At 33.7% G+C, this 20,241-nt stretch overlaps 1 protein-coding gene across 2 annotated transcripts in view; it reads right to left on the bottom strand.

The window, feature by feature from the left end:
• LOC111058812 (protein THEM6) overlaps window positions 1–19,619 on the bottom strand; it is a 49,326-nt gene extending 29,707 nt beyond the window's left edge. For both annotated transcript variants that reach the window (XR_005570952.1, XM_039424951.1), the window contains exon 1: window positions 18,558–19,619. Coding sequence is in view for 1 of the 2 variants with exons in the window: in XM_039424951.1 (XP_039280885.1) it covers window positions 18,558–18,717 (160 nt within the window). In the remaining variant the exon portion in view is untranslated. The remainder of the gene's footprint in view (window positions 1–18,557) is intronic.
• Window positions 19,620–20,241: the final 622 nt, after the last annotated feature.

Below are 20,241 nucleotides of genomic sequence, written 5' to 3'. Positions count from 1 at the left end.
CTTGCAATCATCTCCTTTTTTTCTCTATTTCCTCTTCAATTTTCAATAGCTGAAGAGGTGTGTCGATGAGCTCAGAAGACCTCCGCATTGTAAAGACTTACAAGCCGAAAGAAAACTTGATGCAAAAAGCATGAGAAATGTTTATAAAGTACATGAATAACCAAGAGCGTATCAAGGTCGATTACAATCTGTTAATTTTCCAAGGCTCATTTTCTCCTAACACCAACTGTGTTGTTTTTTCAATAGATAACTGACTACTGAAACCCAGAAGAAATCGGAAGTGAGCAATTAAAACAAACACCCTAAATAAAAGTAATGCTGTAAATTGAAAGTCCCATGAATCATAGTTCTCGGTTTTACCATTTTAACTACCGTAATCGATTCATTATTCATCAGTTATGGTAGCTTATGAAAATTATAAATATTATTCAATCATAAGAATTCAAATAACTTGGCAAATCGTCTTAGCCAGCTTACTTCTGAAGAACCGTAACCTAAGTCAGCTATCACTTGACCCGGTATTGAGTTAAATTAGAACTAAATGGAGTTAATGAATCCTTCATCCCTCATTTCATTAGCAACCCACCTATCCAGTCTTAATTTCCTCTAGACTTAGTCTCAATTCACAGATTCACCCAAGGCCGTACCCAGGGGGGGGGGTTTACAGGGGTTGGGACAACCAGAAACAACTAATGTTTCAGTTTGGAAAGATACATTTTTTGAATTTTCAAGAGAAGTTCTGTTAATATAGTCGAAACCGTTTATGATCTGGAAAGAAAACGTATTTAGCAATTCAACGACCCATAACTCCCTTATTAGACCACTTAAAAATTTCAGTTGCCACTTTTTCTCACTCTTATAATGATCTTAACAATTATATTGAAAAAGATTATCCAATTTAAATAAAAAAAATTGTACCGAAGAGCCTTAATGCCATGAGCACCTTTTTGAGCCAGCCAGAGAGAACAACAAACGGCTTTGTATGGAAATGGTCCAAGCGGCAAGACCATCAAAGCTTCGTTTTCTCAATAAAAAGGTCTAGAAAAGGGTTATTTGACAATTTTTAAAAGGTTTTATTGGGCCTTCCGGACCCCGCCTAGTATCACAACACCCCACAAACCCCCCTCCCCCCAAAATTTTTTTCTGGGTACGGCCTTGGATTCACATCATGGGAAAACATGTTTCACAGAGAAACTGTATGGTTTTCAAAAATATATACTTAGTAGAGTGTTGTGAGAATGACATTACAATCTATAAAACAGCTTGAATGAGATTAATTAGAATGCCTTGCAAGAATTCTAAATTTCAACTTTTTTTAAAGATTGTTCCAGACCAAACACAAATTATAACGATGGAGGAAATGGTAGTAGCTGACAACTTTGTTTCAGTGAGTCGAATGACAAAAAGTTATTTGACGCAATGCAGCATTTGTGGCACATTCTATACCAAATGGCAAAGCCACCCCTCACTCACTTTCATTATCATACTTTCCGTACTAAATAGGCTTTATTCTTCATTAACTATGATTATGATGAATCAAATTCTTCGATATTCTATAATATAGTTGTTCTGTTCTAGATATATCATACTGGAATGTGGAATCACCCAGCAAGTAGCAGCACTTATTTATTTATTGGATAGAGTAAACAATACAGTAGTCGGAAAAGAAAAAACAGGCTATTGCCAAAAACTTCTTCAATTTCCTAATTTTGTCTTAAATAAAAAATCTTTACTTACACCCGTAAAGCGCAGCTGCTATATTTCTAGAGAAAAATTAATAAGGTAATGATCCGAGTTTTTACTGTATTTAAATATTTCCGTGCTAGGGACTCAATGAAACAGGGTAAGCTCTCAATTGGAGCAGCGTTTTACGCAGTATAGCATGTGATAACGCGATAATTTGCTGCCTTTTTATGTGATGACCATCTTGAATATACGAAGAGCTTACAGAAATTCTTACTTTTTATTTTCTTAGTTGCGTGCTTACTGACTTGAACCACCGTGTAGCAAGCACACAGTTTATTTGAAAATATAGTAGCCTATTATGTGAAACTTCGCTCAAATAAATATACAAGTTTTATATTGTATTCAATAATTTGAATAAAGTAGCCAATATAAGTGAAGTGATTTTTCGCTCAAATCGTATATGAATTAATTGGAAAAGAGTACTTGATTCTTTTCGCTCAAATCGTAAATTAATCGTAAAAGAGTACTTGATCCCTAAATTTATCACTGGAAAATGCCACAATAACGAAGAATCAAATTGTATTGCTTGGCGGAATGACGTTCTTTTTGTTCAATTTTCGATAAAATGACAATGTTTGGAAATTCTTTTTGTTTCCTTGTTTTATCGTCACCATTCACTTTATCATCTCTGAGTAAATTATGGAACTATTATCACCATTGAAATTGGTTCATTTGCCATAACATTTTACAATCAGTACTTATATTAAAAATTATACATTCATTTCATTATTACTAGCCTAAGTAAATGATGAAACCATCATACTATCGTAGGTTATAGAGTGGAAATATAATTTGAAATACTGTGAACAGTTGTATGGTATTTGCTGCTATAAACATAATAATTCATAGACCTTAGATCTAAGTTCTGGTTCATTACGAATTTAATCCTGATTCGAGGTCAGACAAGTTGCGTATCACCGATAGGAAGGAGATATTATTCATGGTAGGTTACTAGTAAATCAGAATAACGAGTCTCCGCCTCCTGATTTCTCCATTAACTTGAATTTATATCGTTGAGTAAATAGGAAACCAAATTGAATTTCTACTACAAGGGTGCTTCATAGTTGCTACTCGGATATCAGATAATATTGAAGGTCATTTCTGAAAGAAGCGACATTCTCATAACAGAACATACATATTATATAGTGTTCCAAACAGAGAAGAAGTGGTCCAAACAGCAGAGATAGAACTAACAAAAATCACTAGTTGGTTAAGAAATAATTTATTGTCATTAAATTCAGAAAAAACAAAATTTTTAGCTTTTTCTTTAACAAATAGCACAAAACCACACATGACAACAATGAAGCTTCATAATTGTGATAGAAATAGTAACAATAATTGTAATTGCCCACTAATAGAACGCTCTGACAATATAAAGTATTTAGGAATAATAGTAGATGATTCATTGAAATGGAACAAGCACATAACATATACAACTGCCAAAATAAGAAAGCTTATATACAAATTCTATCAATTAAGGCGTATCATAGACAAAGAAATGTTAAAAACTGTATACTTAACATTAGTTGAATCTCTTTTAAAGTACGGTCTGTTAGTTTGGGGTGCAGCTAACTTCAGTTTTATAGATCCATTATTTAAAACTCAAAAACGCATTTTGGAAATAATGGGAAACAGGGAAATCCGGTTTCCAACTGTAGAATTATTTATAGAAAATAGAGTACTCAGCGTTAGGCAATTGTATATATTGTTGTTATTAGGGTATATGAAAAAACATCAAAATAGGAACCATATCATAAATCGTAGCCATAATACTAGAATAAGAGAACGTTACAACCAAGAAGTACCAAGGATAAATACAGCATTTGGGCAAAGATCACTAGGATATTTAGGGCCTACAATATCTAATAGAATACTATTAGAAATCAAAGGAGAGGAAAATTTCAATAGCTTCAAAAGAAAAATTAGACATTGGTTATTCAGTATTGGATACAAAGTAGTGAGGAACTAATAGTAAGTAGGATTTAGATTTAAGTAGTATTCTTTTTAAATAAGGTTTATAGGTAGAAAATAGTACCTCGGTTTAGTATCTTTGTACTAGGTGATGTTTAGGGTAATAGATATAGTTTTAGATTTTTTGGATTTTTTGTATTATCTGTTGTAGCATAAATTAGTATTAATTTTATGATAACCTCGACACATATTATATATAGTGAGGTATCATTTTCTAAACCCTGAATATTGTTATATTAAAAAATATGTAATATAATGTAATGTATGTTGAATTTATGAATAGTCCGGCTTTCAATTTAGACGTCGTGAAGCCACATTAGACTTCTCTATACTAACTAGCCATTCGACAATAGAATAAATAATTCAAATCCAAAATAATAGAGAGATAGGAAATAAAAGTTACACCGACTCGGGTAGGCCTTTCGATAGACAGAATCTAGATTTGAGATAGAAATATCAAAAATCGTTGTCATGTTATTGGAGAGAAGAATAAATTATTCTCAGAGGTAGAGCGATCCAAGCTTTTACAATCATGATATGAGTGTGTTAGAGGAGATTTCGAATTTCGATAATAATACTCACATGAAAAACAAAAACATTTCTGAATGATCCGACAATCTATCATTTTGGAATACGATTAATCGACTACATATCTTAAAATGTCATTTCTAGCCCCCTCTTAAACCAACATTTTATCATTGATGAGAATATAATATCTTCAAACGTTGAACTACTGACATGAAGTGAATGATAAGAATAAATGGAAGGAATGATAGTATTTGCCTTCCATTATCAACATTTATAATTGAAATGAAATTTGAAACAGAGCAAATAGTTTGAAGGGACGTTCAAGTAATTGGATACCAAACGCTATTCCTATTATAACGCTACTGTTTTTACTTATGGTTTAGTTAAACATGCAACACTTAAATGCTCACACGCACACGAGAGAGGAGTAGAGTGGAGTAGAGGTGTAATAAATGAGTCACTGCCGTATGTTTATCGATTTAACCCATATAATGCAAACTCTTCCTAAACTATCTGGGCTAAAGCAAAAATTTTACAAATTGCAGAAATGTTTGAGTTTGTTTACAAAAGTGATGAAATGAAAACGATTACTTCTCAAAAGATAATTTCATCAAAGTTTCACCACCTTCATTTGCATCCACTTAGTGAATAGTTAGCGAGTTCCTACTTTTGACTCATGTCCAAAATCGTTGTCCGTCTATTTAAATGTTCTACGATAACTTTCGAACGCTTTGATCAATCAGCTTCAAATTCTCAACACATATTTCGAGCTCTTTTAGCAGTCCTGAATTTTGATTCTGACTGATCTAACTATACGGAGTGAGTAGACTACCAATAGAGTGCTATTGATTCACATATAATTATCACAAGTTGATGATTCCAAAATCAGTATAATAGTTCATGAGCGAGTTCTCCAGCCCAGGGGAATCACGGTTCAATTAAGATATTCCGAGTACAATCAGGAATCTTAAGAGCTGTACAGATGTGACCCTGTAAGTGACGCCACCTACTTGCAGAATTGAGAACACAGTAGGCGTTCCAATCCACCAATCATAAGACAGTATGAGGAGCTGGAAGGCGTGGCTTACTGCCATTGGTCCGTTATTCTTGGCGTATACGCCATGATCTTGGCATTCCACTGCCTTCTACATACACTCTATTTCTCTCATTGAGTAGAGTGTTAGTAATAGGAAGGATATTTTTGAGTAAATGTCCCAAGAAGTAAACCATTACACATACATAGTAACTTATAAAGTTCTATTGATTCACACATAATTACAAGTTGCAGATTTGAAAATCAGTATAATAGGCATCAGCGAGTTTTCCAGTCCCACTAACTCACTAGTTCATAAAAACTAAAGAAACAAAATAAAGTATTGAAAAGTCGAAATAAACTCTTTAATTTGAGATACAATTACGATAATTCAGTTGCGTTTACTTTCATCAAATGTGATACTATAGGTCTCGAGCATTGGTAGTCTCAATATTAGATGACATTAACAAAACAGCATCATTTGCTCTACTCTGAATCTATATGAGATGAAGAATTCTCTTCCTGTAAATGATTTTCCAGTGATGACCGATACAAAATTGAATAATATTCTGAATAACCTTAGGCTACTAGCATTTTCAAGATCATGATCATCCAACGATGGAGTGATAAGGAAAACTATGTTTCAATCTTAATATACTGAAACCGGTTTCCTCAAAGTATAAAGATTGAAACCTGTGTCCTTTAAATGAAATTTAAAAATAGATTTTGACGAAAAGTGATCGAATCACATTAGAAATGATAATTAGTGAACGTTCAAATATTTGATTATTGCATTACGTTTCTCCAAAGCTATTGACTTCTTTATGACCTACTTCCTCAATTCTAGCCAGGTAATTTCTGCCGTATCATCATATTTGATATTCACAGCCTATATCTCCATCTAATGAGGTCGTACAAAGTCCACTCTTACATTTGGAACAGAATGAATGTACACTGCAAAAATACAAAGGGACACATAAAATGTAAAAAAACTATTCGAGAATCTTATTCTCGAATAAAAGACTTTGGCCCGGTTACACAAAAGCCGGTTAAATTTTAGCCGTGATTAATTTCACCAGGACCTATCAGAGAATGCCTTTTTGATAATACGACTTCTCTGATTGGTTCTCGTGAAATTAATCATGAAAAATACTTAATTTTAAAATTTAACCGTGATTAATTTCACGAAAAATATCAGAGAAGGCCTTTTAGAAAAGACGGCTTCTCTGATTGGTTCTCGTGAAATTAATCACGGTTAAAATTTAACCGAATTTTTTGCAACCGGCACTTCGAGAGTTTAGAACCCCTATATTATAGTCTCTTGACTTTTTCCACCTGCTCTTGAACTGTAATCGAATGAAAGTTATTTTTAAATATATTGGATTATTGGTAACTTGGTAAGGAATAGGAATAGGATTAAATTAATATAAGTAGATGACTTCTAGTAGAAAAATACTTAATTTTAAATTTTAACCGTGATTAATTTCACGAGAAATTTCAGAGAAGGCCTTTTGGATAATACGGCTTCTCTGATCGGTTCTCGTGGAATTAATCACGGTTAAATTCAACTATTTTTAGTGCAACCGGCACTATAGATAGCTGTTATTAAGAGAATAATTATTCATCTATTGCTTGATTAATAATGCCAATATAGTGATTGTAATTAATCACGGTTAAAACTTAACCATTTTTTGTGCCACCGGTACTATAGATAGCTGTATAGATAGAATAATTATTCATCTATTGCTTCATTAATTTATGGCAATGTAAGATAAAACTTTAAAGATAACACTCTCTATAACTCACTAATTGAACTGCATTTAGAAGATTTTAAAAATACCTAGCAGACTAAAACAAACCAACAATATTTTCAATCCTACCCCATGTCTATCTATCCCAATTTCCTGTTCATTCAAAGTTCAATAATTACCGGTACTCATATCTCATGGAAGTTCAAAAACAGCTGATACCATTGAAATAAAGTAGAATTTTATATTATTGTACTTGAACAATTTGATAAAAAGTTAAACTACTGAAGAGCCAAACAAGTGACCACTCGACACAATTGACATCAATAGGAGCATGAATGGAATTGAACAAGAACCAACCGGCCTTCAACAACCCATTGAAGCCTATTTCATCAACACTCAACAACTATTTATTGTTAAGATCCGTTTCTCGCAGGTAAATATCAATAATTGTTAGAGCTTGTTCCATTTTTTTCTCAGTGTGACAGGTCTTACAATGCAATGTTGATAAGATGTTAATGCACTGTTCGAGTGGAAAATCGGTACATTATTATCCCTCTAAATTAATTCAATCTTATTCCTGAAATTACCAAGTTACCAGTAACATAATCAAATATATTGAAGTATAATAATTATTTCGAATCGATTGAAGTAGAGATCGAATTATTGGAGATTCGGAAAATCATCAGACATCTACTTATATTAATTCAATCCTATTCCTATAATTACCAAGTTACCATTAATCCAATATATTTAAAAATAAATTTAAATCGATTACAGTTCAAGAACAGGTGGAAAAAGTCAAGAGACTAATACAGGGCTTTTTGTGTAGTTGAGAAACTAATACAGGGCTTTTTGTGTAGTTGAGAAACTAATACAGGGCTTTTTGTGTAGTTGAGAAACTAATACAGGGCTTTTTGTGTAGTTGAGAAACTAATACAGGGCTTTTTGTGTAGTTGAGAAACTAATACAGGGCTTTTTGTGTAGTTGAGAAACTAATACAGGGCTTTTTGTGCAGTTGAGAAGTTGATATTGTGGTAATTATTCATATTGAATGAAAAAGACCAAGAAATTGTCAAAAAACCACAGATTTATTGATACTTAGTTTCTAAGTGGTAATTTCTCTGTAGTTTTTTGATAATTTCTTAGTATTTTTCATTCAATACTAATACAGGGGTTCTAAACTCTCTAAGTGCTGGTTGCACAAAAGCCGATTAGATTTTAACCATGATTAATTTCACAAGAACCAATCAGAGAAGCAGTCTTTTCTAAAAGGCCTTCTCTGATTGATTCTCGTGAAATTAATCACGGTTAAAATTTAAAGTCAAGTATTTTTCGTGATTAATTTCACGAGAACCAATCAGAGAAGCCGTCTTTTCTAAAAGGCCTTCTCTGATTGGTTCTCGTGAAATTAAACACGGTTAAAATTTAAAGTCAAGTATTTTTCGTGATTAATTTCACGAGAACCAATCAGAGAAGCCGTCTTTTCTAAAAGGCCTTCTCTGATTAGTTCTCGTGAAATTAATCATGGTTAAAATTCAAATGGCTTTTTGCAGCCTGAGTCTTTAAAAATAATCGAACAAAACATAAATTATAAACATCAATCAGAAAATCGTCTTGCTGAGAGAGCTGATGGATTGAGATGAAAGATAATAGACCGCATGTTTCTTTGAATGATTCTATAGTTGTAAATTCAAGCTAAACTCTCAAACATTTCAATCTGAGCTGTGGAAGTGTGATACAAATTCCCAATAAGGGAAAGAAGAAGAAGAAGAAGAAGAAGAAGAAGAAGAAGAAGAAGAAGAAGAAGAAGAAGAAGAAGAAGAAGAAAAGAAGAAGAAGAAGGGAAATCTTGTAAAATAATAAATTGTTAAATTAGTTATCCTTTCAATAGACAAGATTGAAGATTGGGATCACGTATCAAACGAACATTTTTTATCATCGTAACTTGAGTTATAGCTTGAAAAAATGTGTATTCCATTTTTTTCCCGTGACACTCTTCTGTTCTGGATCAAGTGTCGAGATTACAAAAGATGAGGAAGACCAATCGGCTATAAATCACAATGAGGGAGCTAAGAGAATGTAAACAAGAAACCAAATCGAATGAAGTTTTCGACGGTGTCTGAAGCTGGGACTTGTTACTTGAAAAATATAAAACCAGTCTGGCTACTTGACTAACAAAGCCGATAATGGCAAGAATTTACGAACATCCAATAAGCCAGACAGAATAAGTGAAATATAACATTCCTAAGTTAGCTCGGCCTGCATTAACATTAAAAGTAAATGAATCGCCAAAGCTACTGCAGTCGTTAAAAGAGACGGAAACTGAAATGTCTATGATGAGATTCACTTTAAACTGTCAGTATTTCTCATAAATAGCATCAATGCTTCGCATTCAAGCAATGCTGACGTGAATCTAGCCATACCTATTGCTTATTGTGACGTCACTCGAGCAATAAATTGATACATTTAAGATCACATCTCTTTCACTGAACGCTTTGAACAAATTTATTTGATAAGAAATCGATAAATTATCATCTTTTGTGGTTGTTTCGTTCTACGTGGTAGAGTAAATTATTACACCAGAAAATTAGAATGCAAGAAAAGCATTGTTATATTTTCAAATTAAATATCGGATAATACTATTATTGAACCATTCCATTCTGGAATTATTGATTAGGCCTACGTACCGTATATATTTATTCATTCATTCATTTATACAATAAGAACATTATCAAAGTGATAGGGAGAGGAAAAATAAGGTAACCTTGTGCTATTCCTCTCCCAAATTTAGATAAGGTTACACATAGTCCGATATAGGTTGTCTTGTAGTTGTTCTCTTCACAAAATGATAAGGAGAGGAAAAATAAGGTAACCTTGTGCTATTCCTCTCCCAAATTTAGATAACACATAGTCCGAAATAGGTCAATTCTTGTAGTACTTCAATGACTACTTTATTTCTACTTTTATTTATTTATTCATATTTATATCAGATTGTATAATTATTATAACTTTTGAAATGGCCGAACAGGCTTGGGCCCAAGACTGTTCTCATTCCCATTATTATGGGATCTACCCATAGACTAATAATTATTGAGCCAGCCAAAATTAGCCAACATGATAAACGTTGCATGGTTTCAAATTAGTTCAATCGTGAGTAATCTTCATTGAAAATTTTCTAGTCAACGAGATTTGCCAAATTACCCGACACTGGTTCTGTTGGAAATACTCAGAGCCAAGATAACAACATTATAAGTTTCCCCAAAAGTGAATCATAGAGGAGTCTCTTAAAAACAAAATTCATCGCCTGAGGTGTACTGGCAAATACAGTGTGTATATTTATAATGGCATTAGAAAGGAAGTGGGATGTTATGACTCATTACATTGCAAAAGTGTGACGTCCATTCATTCACGACTGTAAAATTTCCGAAAACCTATGTTAATTGAACAATAAATCTATCTTTATTGTATATCATGCAATATATTGTCTTTTCACTACTTTCATCGAACGGATAATTTAACAAATTTCACTGGATCAAAGTTACCAGTTGTTTCTTTGATATTTGATGAGCAGCGGTTTCTTGACATTAGCGGTTTCTTTGATATACTAAAATATAAAGTATGAACCTGGGGGCTCCGACCACAAAGCAGAGAAATTAAGTTTAAACAGTAAAATTGAATTTAACAATAGAATCTTGATATTACAGTATCAATATTATAATTGCAAGGATCAAACTGTAAGTAAGACAGGAAATCTATGTAATAAGATAGAATAGGGTTGTGTTTGTTCGCATCAAAAAATGTCAACTTGTGGATTGCATACCCGAAAAACCTGAGTGATTTAGATCTCCAAATTTTGCACTAAGATTCGAAAACTATTAATCTTGTGCACCTCGAAGCCCAAATTTCAATTTTCCTTCTAGATTTTTCAGAATTAATGTTCAAATTTCATTCACGGCACATGAATAGATATGTTAATATATAACTATAATCTAGATTCTAGAGAGACTACCTCTTCGAAACAGATGGTTGAAATTGGCAACTAAATAAGTCAGTACAATTTTGTCAGGTTGGCATTAAGTTGAGGAAGGTTTCTAGACAAGATTTGAGTTCTGTCACTTTATTAGTTTAGCACCAAGTTGAAGAACTTATCTATACTATAATAAAGTAAAGAACTGGCTCATACATGTACGGGATAGGAAAATTATGTTTGACGCATCATCACGTCTCAACTACTGATTAACTAGAAATTCTGCATATAGATTCTTAATTACCCGACACTGGTTCTGTTGGAAATACTCAGAGCCAAGATAACAACATTATAAGTTTCCCCAAAAGTGAATCATAGAGGAGTCTCTTAAAAACAAAATCATCGCCTGAGGTGTACTGGCAAATACAGTGTGTATATTTATAATGGCATTAGAAAGGAAGTGGGATGTTATGACTCATTACATTGCAAAAGTGTGACGTCCATTCATTCACGACTGTAAAATTTCCGAAAACCTATGTTAATTGAACAATAAATCTATCTTTATTGTATATCATGCAATATATTGTCTTTTCACTACTTTCATCGAACGGATAATTTAACAAATTTCACTGGATCAAAGTTACCAGTTGTTTCTTTGATATTTGATGAGCAGCGGTTTCTTGACATTAGCGGTTTCTTTGATATACTAAAATATAAAGTATGAACCTGGGGGCTCCGACCACAAAGCAGAGAAATTAAGTTTAAACAGTAAAATTGAATTTAACAATAGAATCTTGATATTACAGTATCAATATTATAATTGCAAGGATCAAACTGTAAGTAAGACAGGAAATCTATGTAATAAGATAGAATAGGGTTGTGTTTGTTCGTTTGTTCGCATCAAAAAATGTCAACTTGTGGATTGCATACCCGAAAAACCTGAGTGATTTAGATCTCCAAATTTTGCACTAAGATTCGAAAACTATTAATCTTGTGCACCTCGAAGCCCAAATTTCAATTTTCCTTCTAGATTTTTCAGAATTAATGTTCAAATTTCATTCACGGCACATGAATAGATATGTTAATATATAACTATAATCTAGATTCTAGAGAGACTACCTCTTCGAAACAGATGGTTGAAATTGGCAACTAAATCAGTCAGTACAATTTTGTCAGGTTGGCATTAAGTTGAGGAAGGTTTCTAGACAAGATTTGAGTTCTGTCACTTTATTAGTTTAGCAACAAGTTGAAGAACTTATCTGTACTATAATAAAGTAAAGAACTGGCTCATACATGTACGGGATAGGAAAATTATGTTTGACGCATCATCACGTCTCAACTACTGATTAACTAGAAATTCTGCATATAGATTCTTAATTAATCGAGGATGGTCTAGGCTTATTTCAAACTCTTCAAGATTCTACACGATCAAGTTTTCAGTTTGTCAAGTTTTAAAATAGACCCTTGTGGAGCACGGGTAACCTGCTAGTATTCAATAAGAATGACAAATGTTATGACCACAAATACATCAAAATATTAATGAAAATGTGAATTTGATTTCACAAATTATTGAAGCTGTCATAGTTGGAGCAATGTCCAAGCAATCTATGTTTAGTTTTGAAGCATCTAAATTTGAAAATCCACTTTGTGAAAATACTTGAGAAATGAAAATTTTGTTAATTGAAGAACTACAAGACTTAACCTATTTCGGACTATGTGTTATCTAAATTTGGGAGAGGAAAAGCACAAGGTTACCTTATTTTTCCTCTCCCTATCATTTTAATGTACTTATTGTATAAATGAAAATGAATCTTATTCCGGAACTTCAAAAATCCAATGGCATTTTCAATTGCAGGATTAATAATAAGAGTACATCTTGTATAATTAGCTATTGCTCAGATTGCTGTGCGGAAACGTCTGTCGGCCTATAACGTAATAAGCACGTGCGATTCAACTAAAACTGTCAGCATAGATTTAATGGAAAGCAATGGTATTATTTGTAAGGAATGCCTGCAGTTTAGAGTGAATTGCAGAAGAGAAATAATTTGTTTTGATGCTTTTTTCACATTGTTACATGTATTTCAGCATTCAGCAGATAGATTGAGTTACAAATTGACTGAATCTCTGATATTTACCATAATAAGAATGATAGTGTAATTTGATGGAGAACCGAATAATAATCTAATCTTCCAATAATTTTCTCATCTGGTTGAAACCAACGTCAAATCAGGGGTAATAGGGGTTTGTGAATAAGCAGAAATTATCGTAACTTACGTAAGAAAAACATTTTCATAAATTTTTAATCTTGTAAGTAAGAACGTGAGAAATCTAATGGTTCTGATGAATTAACATGGAATTGGGTAAAAGTGGCATAGATCGGTAATTCTTTACTATTCGTTATTGATTCATACACTAATTACTTGATCAAAATGATAGGGAGAGAAAAAATAAGGTAACCTTGTGCTAATCCTCTTCCAAATTTAGATAAGGTTACGAAATAGGTTAAAAGAAAAGTCTTGTAGTTGTTCACTTCACAAAATTTTTAGTCCTTAAAACAATATTATTAGTAGGCTACGTAATACTTGGACGTAAGCTAAGATAATTTTGTCTCATTTGCAAATCCCATTCCCTGGTAGACTATGTAGTTATGGCACCTACCAAATAAATGGAATGCTCTAAGGGTTGAACAAATTTTTTATTACACTCAGATATTCTATATTGCGATCTACATTAGGTCAGAATATTGGTTGCGAGTCCTTAAAAGGATAGGCGCTACAGAAAAATAATGAAGTGGTTCCTTGTATTGTCGTTATGAAGATGAACAAGAGCATGTTTTTTGTGAAAATATAAAGAATCCCCATCAAGGTAACAACAATAAATACAATTTATAATCTACGCTAATCAATTGTTCAACTTTGACTGAATTAATACCGGCACATTAAAATGATTATTGATTTATTGAAATGTTTGGCAGATGGAAGCCCCTGATCTGGAGTAAACTGATGTTCAAATATGGGGGTTTCAACTTAGCACAAATCTGAGAAAAGCTCCCAGTTTTAATTTTCTTCAAAAATTATTCATTATTGCGAATACTGCATTATAATAGTATAAACATTGAACTTCATCTACTTTGTGAAAATAATTAAGGACCGAAAATTTTGTGAAGTGAACAACAACAAGACTTAACTTTTTCCGGACCACTATGCGTAACCTTATCTAAATATGGGAGAGGAATAGAACAAGGTTACCTTACGTTTTCCATGACGAAATACTTATTGGGAATTTTATGATTCATAAAGAAAGTATTATAAAATTCAAGAGTTTCAGGTCCATTCAACTAGACTGCAACCCACCTTAGATAGATTTAAAGATTCATTTAATTTCAAACACACATACAGTACTATACTGTATTTATAAAATATAGTACCGGACCTCTTTTCATACTTCGTGGTGCAATACGATACCCACATTATTTTTTCAGTTATGACGCATTGGGAAAACATCAGATGGTCTGCTTTTTACTGCATGATAACAATACAACAATTAGACAACTTCCTATAGACGATGACAGGAAGTTTGAAAAAGTGCAGAAAGTCCAAAGCCAAAGCATCTACAATTCTACATTTTACATTTCTACATTCTACAACTACATTTCTTGTGCATCAATAAAATAATTTCATAATTTCTCAGGGAATTTTAATTACAAATATTAGCGAAAACCTGCTGAGTGTTCTTCTCCAGGTGAAGATCCAGGATCAAATTTAGTGGGAGTTCGAGAGCAAATTCCCTCTTGACTCTATGACTATGACACGATAACTCACCTATACAAACTGATGTTTATCCGTAAAGTATCGGTGAATCCGGACCAGTAATTCAATTTCGATAATAGCCCAGTCATTCTCATGTTTAAATTTTTCAATTCAAATAAGGATATCCTGAAGTTGCATCTCAATAAGAGAAATAGCAGGAATTAATATTTGAGAAGTTACTTGAGTTATTTACCGAGTCATTATATACTGTACAAAATAAATATTTGGAAGCTTGTATTCTGGAAATGTATTTCCATAACAGGAAAAAGAATCAATATTCTCATAAATACGTCCGTTTCCTGTCAGCGCCAACTAATGCAACACGAATTTATAATATGATTAGTGTTTCATAGAATATGCCAATATGAGTTGAATCTAATACTTTCATCATTAATATCACTGGATAAAGAAATAGCAAACATAAATAAAAATAGAAATCTGAGTAACCTTTTTAAAAATTATTCAGTCACTACATGTTTCAGCTATATAATGCCATTATCAAGTCGATAATGTAGTAGTAATAGTAATAATATAAGTGCCCTAAAAAAGACAAATAGCAAACAATATACTCGTACATCGTGGACTTGTTGAATTAGTTTTCAAATTTTCGTAAGCTAAGTTCAAGTAACTACCGTTATCGAACCTCATTCCTCATACCTCATATTTCCCATTTTTGTTTCCAATTATGATTTTACCAGTTCGTTATAAAGTATACATTGAACCAATATTTCCAATACTATTCCCCAGTTTTATCCCTAATAGCTCTGAACAAAAAATGAAAGTAGAAGCAACGAACTACACTTTTGTACGAGAATCATGTTATGCAATTCATTCAGCTGGAATTATAATCATGAATTTTTCTGAAATGGTGCTCAAAATCTTTTAATAACCTTTTCTATAATGGGTCCACGTTATAATGGCAGTGGAGAAAGATAGGAGAACAACGTTGCCGATCCTCTTTCTTGTCAATGCCTTCTATAGACGGTAGCTTATACAGCATTATTGGTGTAATATTAACTGTTCATTCTCCTTTAAAATAATCAATTATATTTTATTAAGCAAGAAATTATACTTTTCAAAATTTAATAATGAAGTTTCATAATTAAGATGAAATATTTTGTTAATTAATTATTAATTCTACATTGTTAAAAGTCGATCTGGCAATAGAGCGAAGCAAGAAAGAGATAGTGCTATCCGCTTTGTTGAATGATAGACAAGGATAACAATAACATTGCTAATTAATCATTGCCATTTTAACGTGGACCTGACTTTAGTGTATTACTGTATCTATAATCGTTTTCGCATAGAACTTAGATATTATGAACAATCTTAATGGGAATGATATGGAATGAATCACGTAAACCAGAATATTAGCCTAAAATTGGGTCAATTAATTTCATAATGCATCATTGGTAATAGTTTTTTCAAGAATAATTACAATTTGAAGAATTTTGCCGAATAAGCACACTTTTAAGGCTTCACTGAATGACATTACACTGAATCTATTAAATTATATAGTAATATTAGTCATATCCTGCACATTCATGGATTGTGATTCACCTCCTAAATATTCGTTTTTAACTAAAACTCTTATCACTCTATCATTCATCGATAGAAAATCGTAATATTTTTAACAATTTGCGTCTACGTTTTTCTGTTCAAAAATAAAATCTTTAGATGGAAATAAATTGGAAATTGCATTTGTTCAAATGCTAATTAATTAGGATTTTCGTTTAATAATAGTTATAACATTTTATGATTGAAATTTATTCTCCAAGTGAGTTGATTTTATCCATCTAAAAATCTAGCTGTGGTTTTTTATGTGGATAACTTGGACAAAAATGTATACAGCTTTATCCTCTCATTTGCTGAGGGTGATTCCCACATGAGCTCCAGGCTTGTGCGTGGGTAATAAGACGGATTATGATGATGAGAGAAACCTATATCTTTATGTAGGTTCCAAATCACAGGGAAGCAATTTTCAAATTCTTAAATTATATTAATTTCAAGGGTGTCAGCTCTTCAAGTGGTCACCCTTAAAATGGAAGTAGGTGGCTCATGAATTTTAACTTCTTCTAAGGTACAGCTTGAATGTGCGATCACGGAGCCAACCGGTTTTGATTAACTTCTTCATCAACAAAAGTTTATAAAATTATTGTTTAGCTTTACATTGTTCAGAAAAAAAATTAAAAAAATTATATTCTATTGGACCAGACGATGAGAAAATAAGCAGATTTAGGATTGCGAAATAGGGTGGCCAAAGCAATACATTTGCTTAAAATTGCCTGTAACCTGCGATAAAGTTGAGATCGAAATGCCAAAAAGAATAGATTCTGTACCTGATTGATACAATTGATTGTTTTTGAAGAGATATTGTGGTATTTCTCCATAATGAATAAATGAGACCCAGATGTTGCCAATAACACTTTGATTTTGTTTTAACAAAAGAACCATGGTTTCGGGGATACACCTGCCCCATCCTCAGCCAGACTGGACTGAGTCTGTGTCTCATTTATTCATGATAGGTACAATTTGATAGTTTCTAGTACGGTACTGGATCTGATCATATTTATTATTCATATTGAAGACATTATATTTATAGTTTATATTTACGTTTCTATTCATGCAGAGCTCTGCTGTTTTATTTTTGTTTAATTATTATATTTGTTTAACACTGTGACCATACTAATCAAGAGAATAAAAGATGCATATGGAACATGTACGACCCCACACTGTAGTAACTCAGGGGTTGTTAAAAACAATATTTTTCCACTATTTTCAGTTATACATTGTAATATATTGTAATGTATTTTTTGGAAGAATAAATTTCAATTTCAATTTCAATTTGTGGGCTCAGCTCTAGTCAAGACTACTAGTCTGGTCTAGTCAGGATACTGAAAAATTGAGTCTACGTGAGATTTAAGAATGGAATCATTGGTTTGAAAGTATGATTCCGATCCAAACATCTAAATTACTGAGCAAAGTGTAAGTTTGAACCTAAGAGTTTAATATAAAAGATACAAAACCTCAAAAATACAGTTTTGGAATTGCACAAATCAGGGGCGAATATAAGGGGGGCCCAGGGGCCCCGGCCCCTCCCACTGAAATAATGAATATGAAGAAAAATCAGTACAGTAATTACAGAAAAAAACAGCACATTAATCTGATTTTTTGACGGCCTGACGGTAAAGTAGTTAGTAGTTCTGTGAACAGTAGACCTCACGCAGTATTCTCATCCACAAGTACCTGATTGAAGCTATAGACCTTAATATGGAAATACAGCAATAGACTGGCTTCTCCACACATCTGTGTAATCACTTATCAGCTGATTTATGATAAATAATTCCATAGTCTGATTTTTACTCTAATATTGGCGTATGAAGGAGGCTCCTTTTTCCTTTTATATTATCCTTGAAATGCAAAATTTCCAAAAACCTTGTATATACGTCGACGCGCAATTAAAAAAGGAACATACCTGTCAAATTTCATGAAAATCTATTACCGCGTTTCGCCGTAAATGCGCAACATATAAACATTTAAACATTAAGATAAATGCCAAACCATCGACTTGAATCTTAGTCACTTCGCTCGGTCAAAAAAGTGGGTTCAGCGCAAATTACCCTCTGAATATGAGCAGCAAAACTGAGCAAGTATCACGGGGTGTTACTAAAAATCACTTAACCTAACATCAACCCAAAAATATTCTATACGCCACTGGCACATATTGAGAGAAAGAGAAGCAGTTGACTCACCTCTGACTTCAGTCGTGTCCAAAATGTGAACTCTCTTCTTGATGAACCTGGCGAGGAAGACGCTGAAGGCCATCCTGAGGAAGTAGTGCACTTCCAAAATCCAGTAGAGAGCGACGAGCACCGCCAGAACACCGGCTATCACATAGCAAGTCATCACCATCCTGCCCACAAATTATTCAATTCAGTTCACACAGAAAATATTGTCACACAATATTCGAGTTGATCAATACATGCCTGTAAAGATCAACGTTTTTTGGTAACAAGGTTTGTCTACAATATAATATTGGGTTATATATGGCACAAACGCTGGGAACTGCACTGCACTAGAGTTGAAGAGACAGTGAACCCTCACTGGGAATGCTAACTATTGGACTTGAAAATTGATATACACTTATGAGTCATCACATAACTTAAACAGCTAGTTAGGTGATTGAGAACACAAACCGTATGGAAATTAATTGGGGTTGATACACTTTAATCAGTTCCTGACTACACAAAACTTGTTTACCACAGTCAACACAAACAACCCTATATTGTCAATCTGAATTACACTAGGTTAGGGTACAACGTATGTTGAACTAGTGGTCAAAGTCAAAAGATATTATTGAATTAGTTCCAGTAGTAAAGCACAGAGATCGAAGTGTCAATTTTGCAGATTGCTTCGCTGACTTGAGATAAACCTACACATTGTCGGAGATGGCAATACAAGTCAATACCGATCCAAAACTTAATTAATTGCCCGAGTAGGAGCACACACACAAAATACACACAATGCACTGATTGACCGGTGGCGTTATCAGTGAAGTGATGAGACCGGTGTTGGTTGGTCCAGCTGACTTATCAGATCACCTGACCCTACTCAACGCGGGCGCGCGGCGCGGCTGTCTCAGTGTCTGAGCGCAGTACGCAGATCATGGCCCGCGCAATATCGACCCGAGCCCGAGACCGAGAGTGTCCTCTTGCCGCACTCAGAGGCGCGCTCACCGCCACAATAGCGCTACCTACCGGCCGCACTTGCAATCAAATCCACCACCGTACGCGACCAAAGCTGACGCCGATTTGAAACTGAGTTTCCAGCAGAAAATGGAAGAGCTCTCTGTACGCACCGTCCAAGGTTGACAACCTGCACTTGACGTTTGCCATTCTTGTGGCCAGCCGATGTAGTAGTCTCGTCCCAAACATTTTTTAGCACAATTGTTTCACAGTCTGCCAAACGTAAAAAATTTCCGAAGGGTACAATGAGCTTGAAGGAATGTATAGTAGGCTACTTGATTTGCAGCCTAACGAATGTGAGAAATATAGATTAGTTAGGCCACGGACACAGGCCTACACAGGCCAATGCAGGCCCACGCACACAACAGGACACACAAAGCGTTTTTCTGATGTTTGACAAATTTTCAATACTCCAATCCAATCAGCCAATCGGAGAACTTCCTCTCCTGTCGTACCGTGCCGACTCGTGGCCACGTTAAATAGTTAAACGTGAGAAAGGATAGAAAATTCTTCTAGGGATGTACTGGATTTATAAACTATCAAACGTGATGAAATTGTTTATTTTTTGCTGGGTATGCCCGTTTGGCCAGTTGCGCACATATGCTTTTGCTCGAGCGTGAGTGTTGTGATGACATGAACAAACAACAAACAACCATGTCAAGGGTGGGATTCGAACCCACGACCGGGCGCA

Source organism: Nilaparvata lugens, chromosome 3 (genome assembly GCF_014356525.2).
Source record: "Nilaparvata lugens isolate BPH chromosome 3, ASM1435652v1, whole genome shotgun sequence".
NCBI lineage: Eukaryota > Metazoa > Arthropoda > Insecta > Hemiptera > Delphacidae > Nilaparvata > Nilaparvata lugens.
This window is presented reverse-complemented; position numbering and strand designations above follow the sequence as displayed.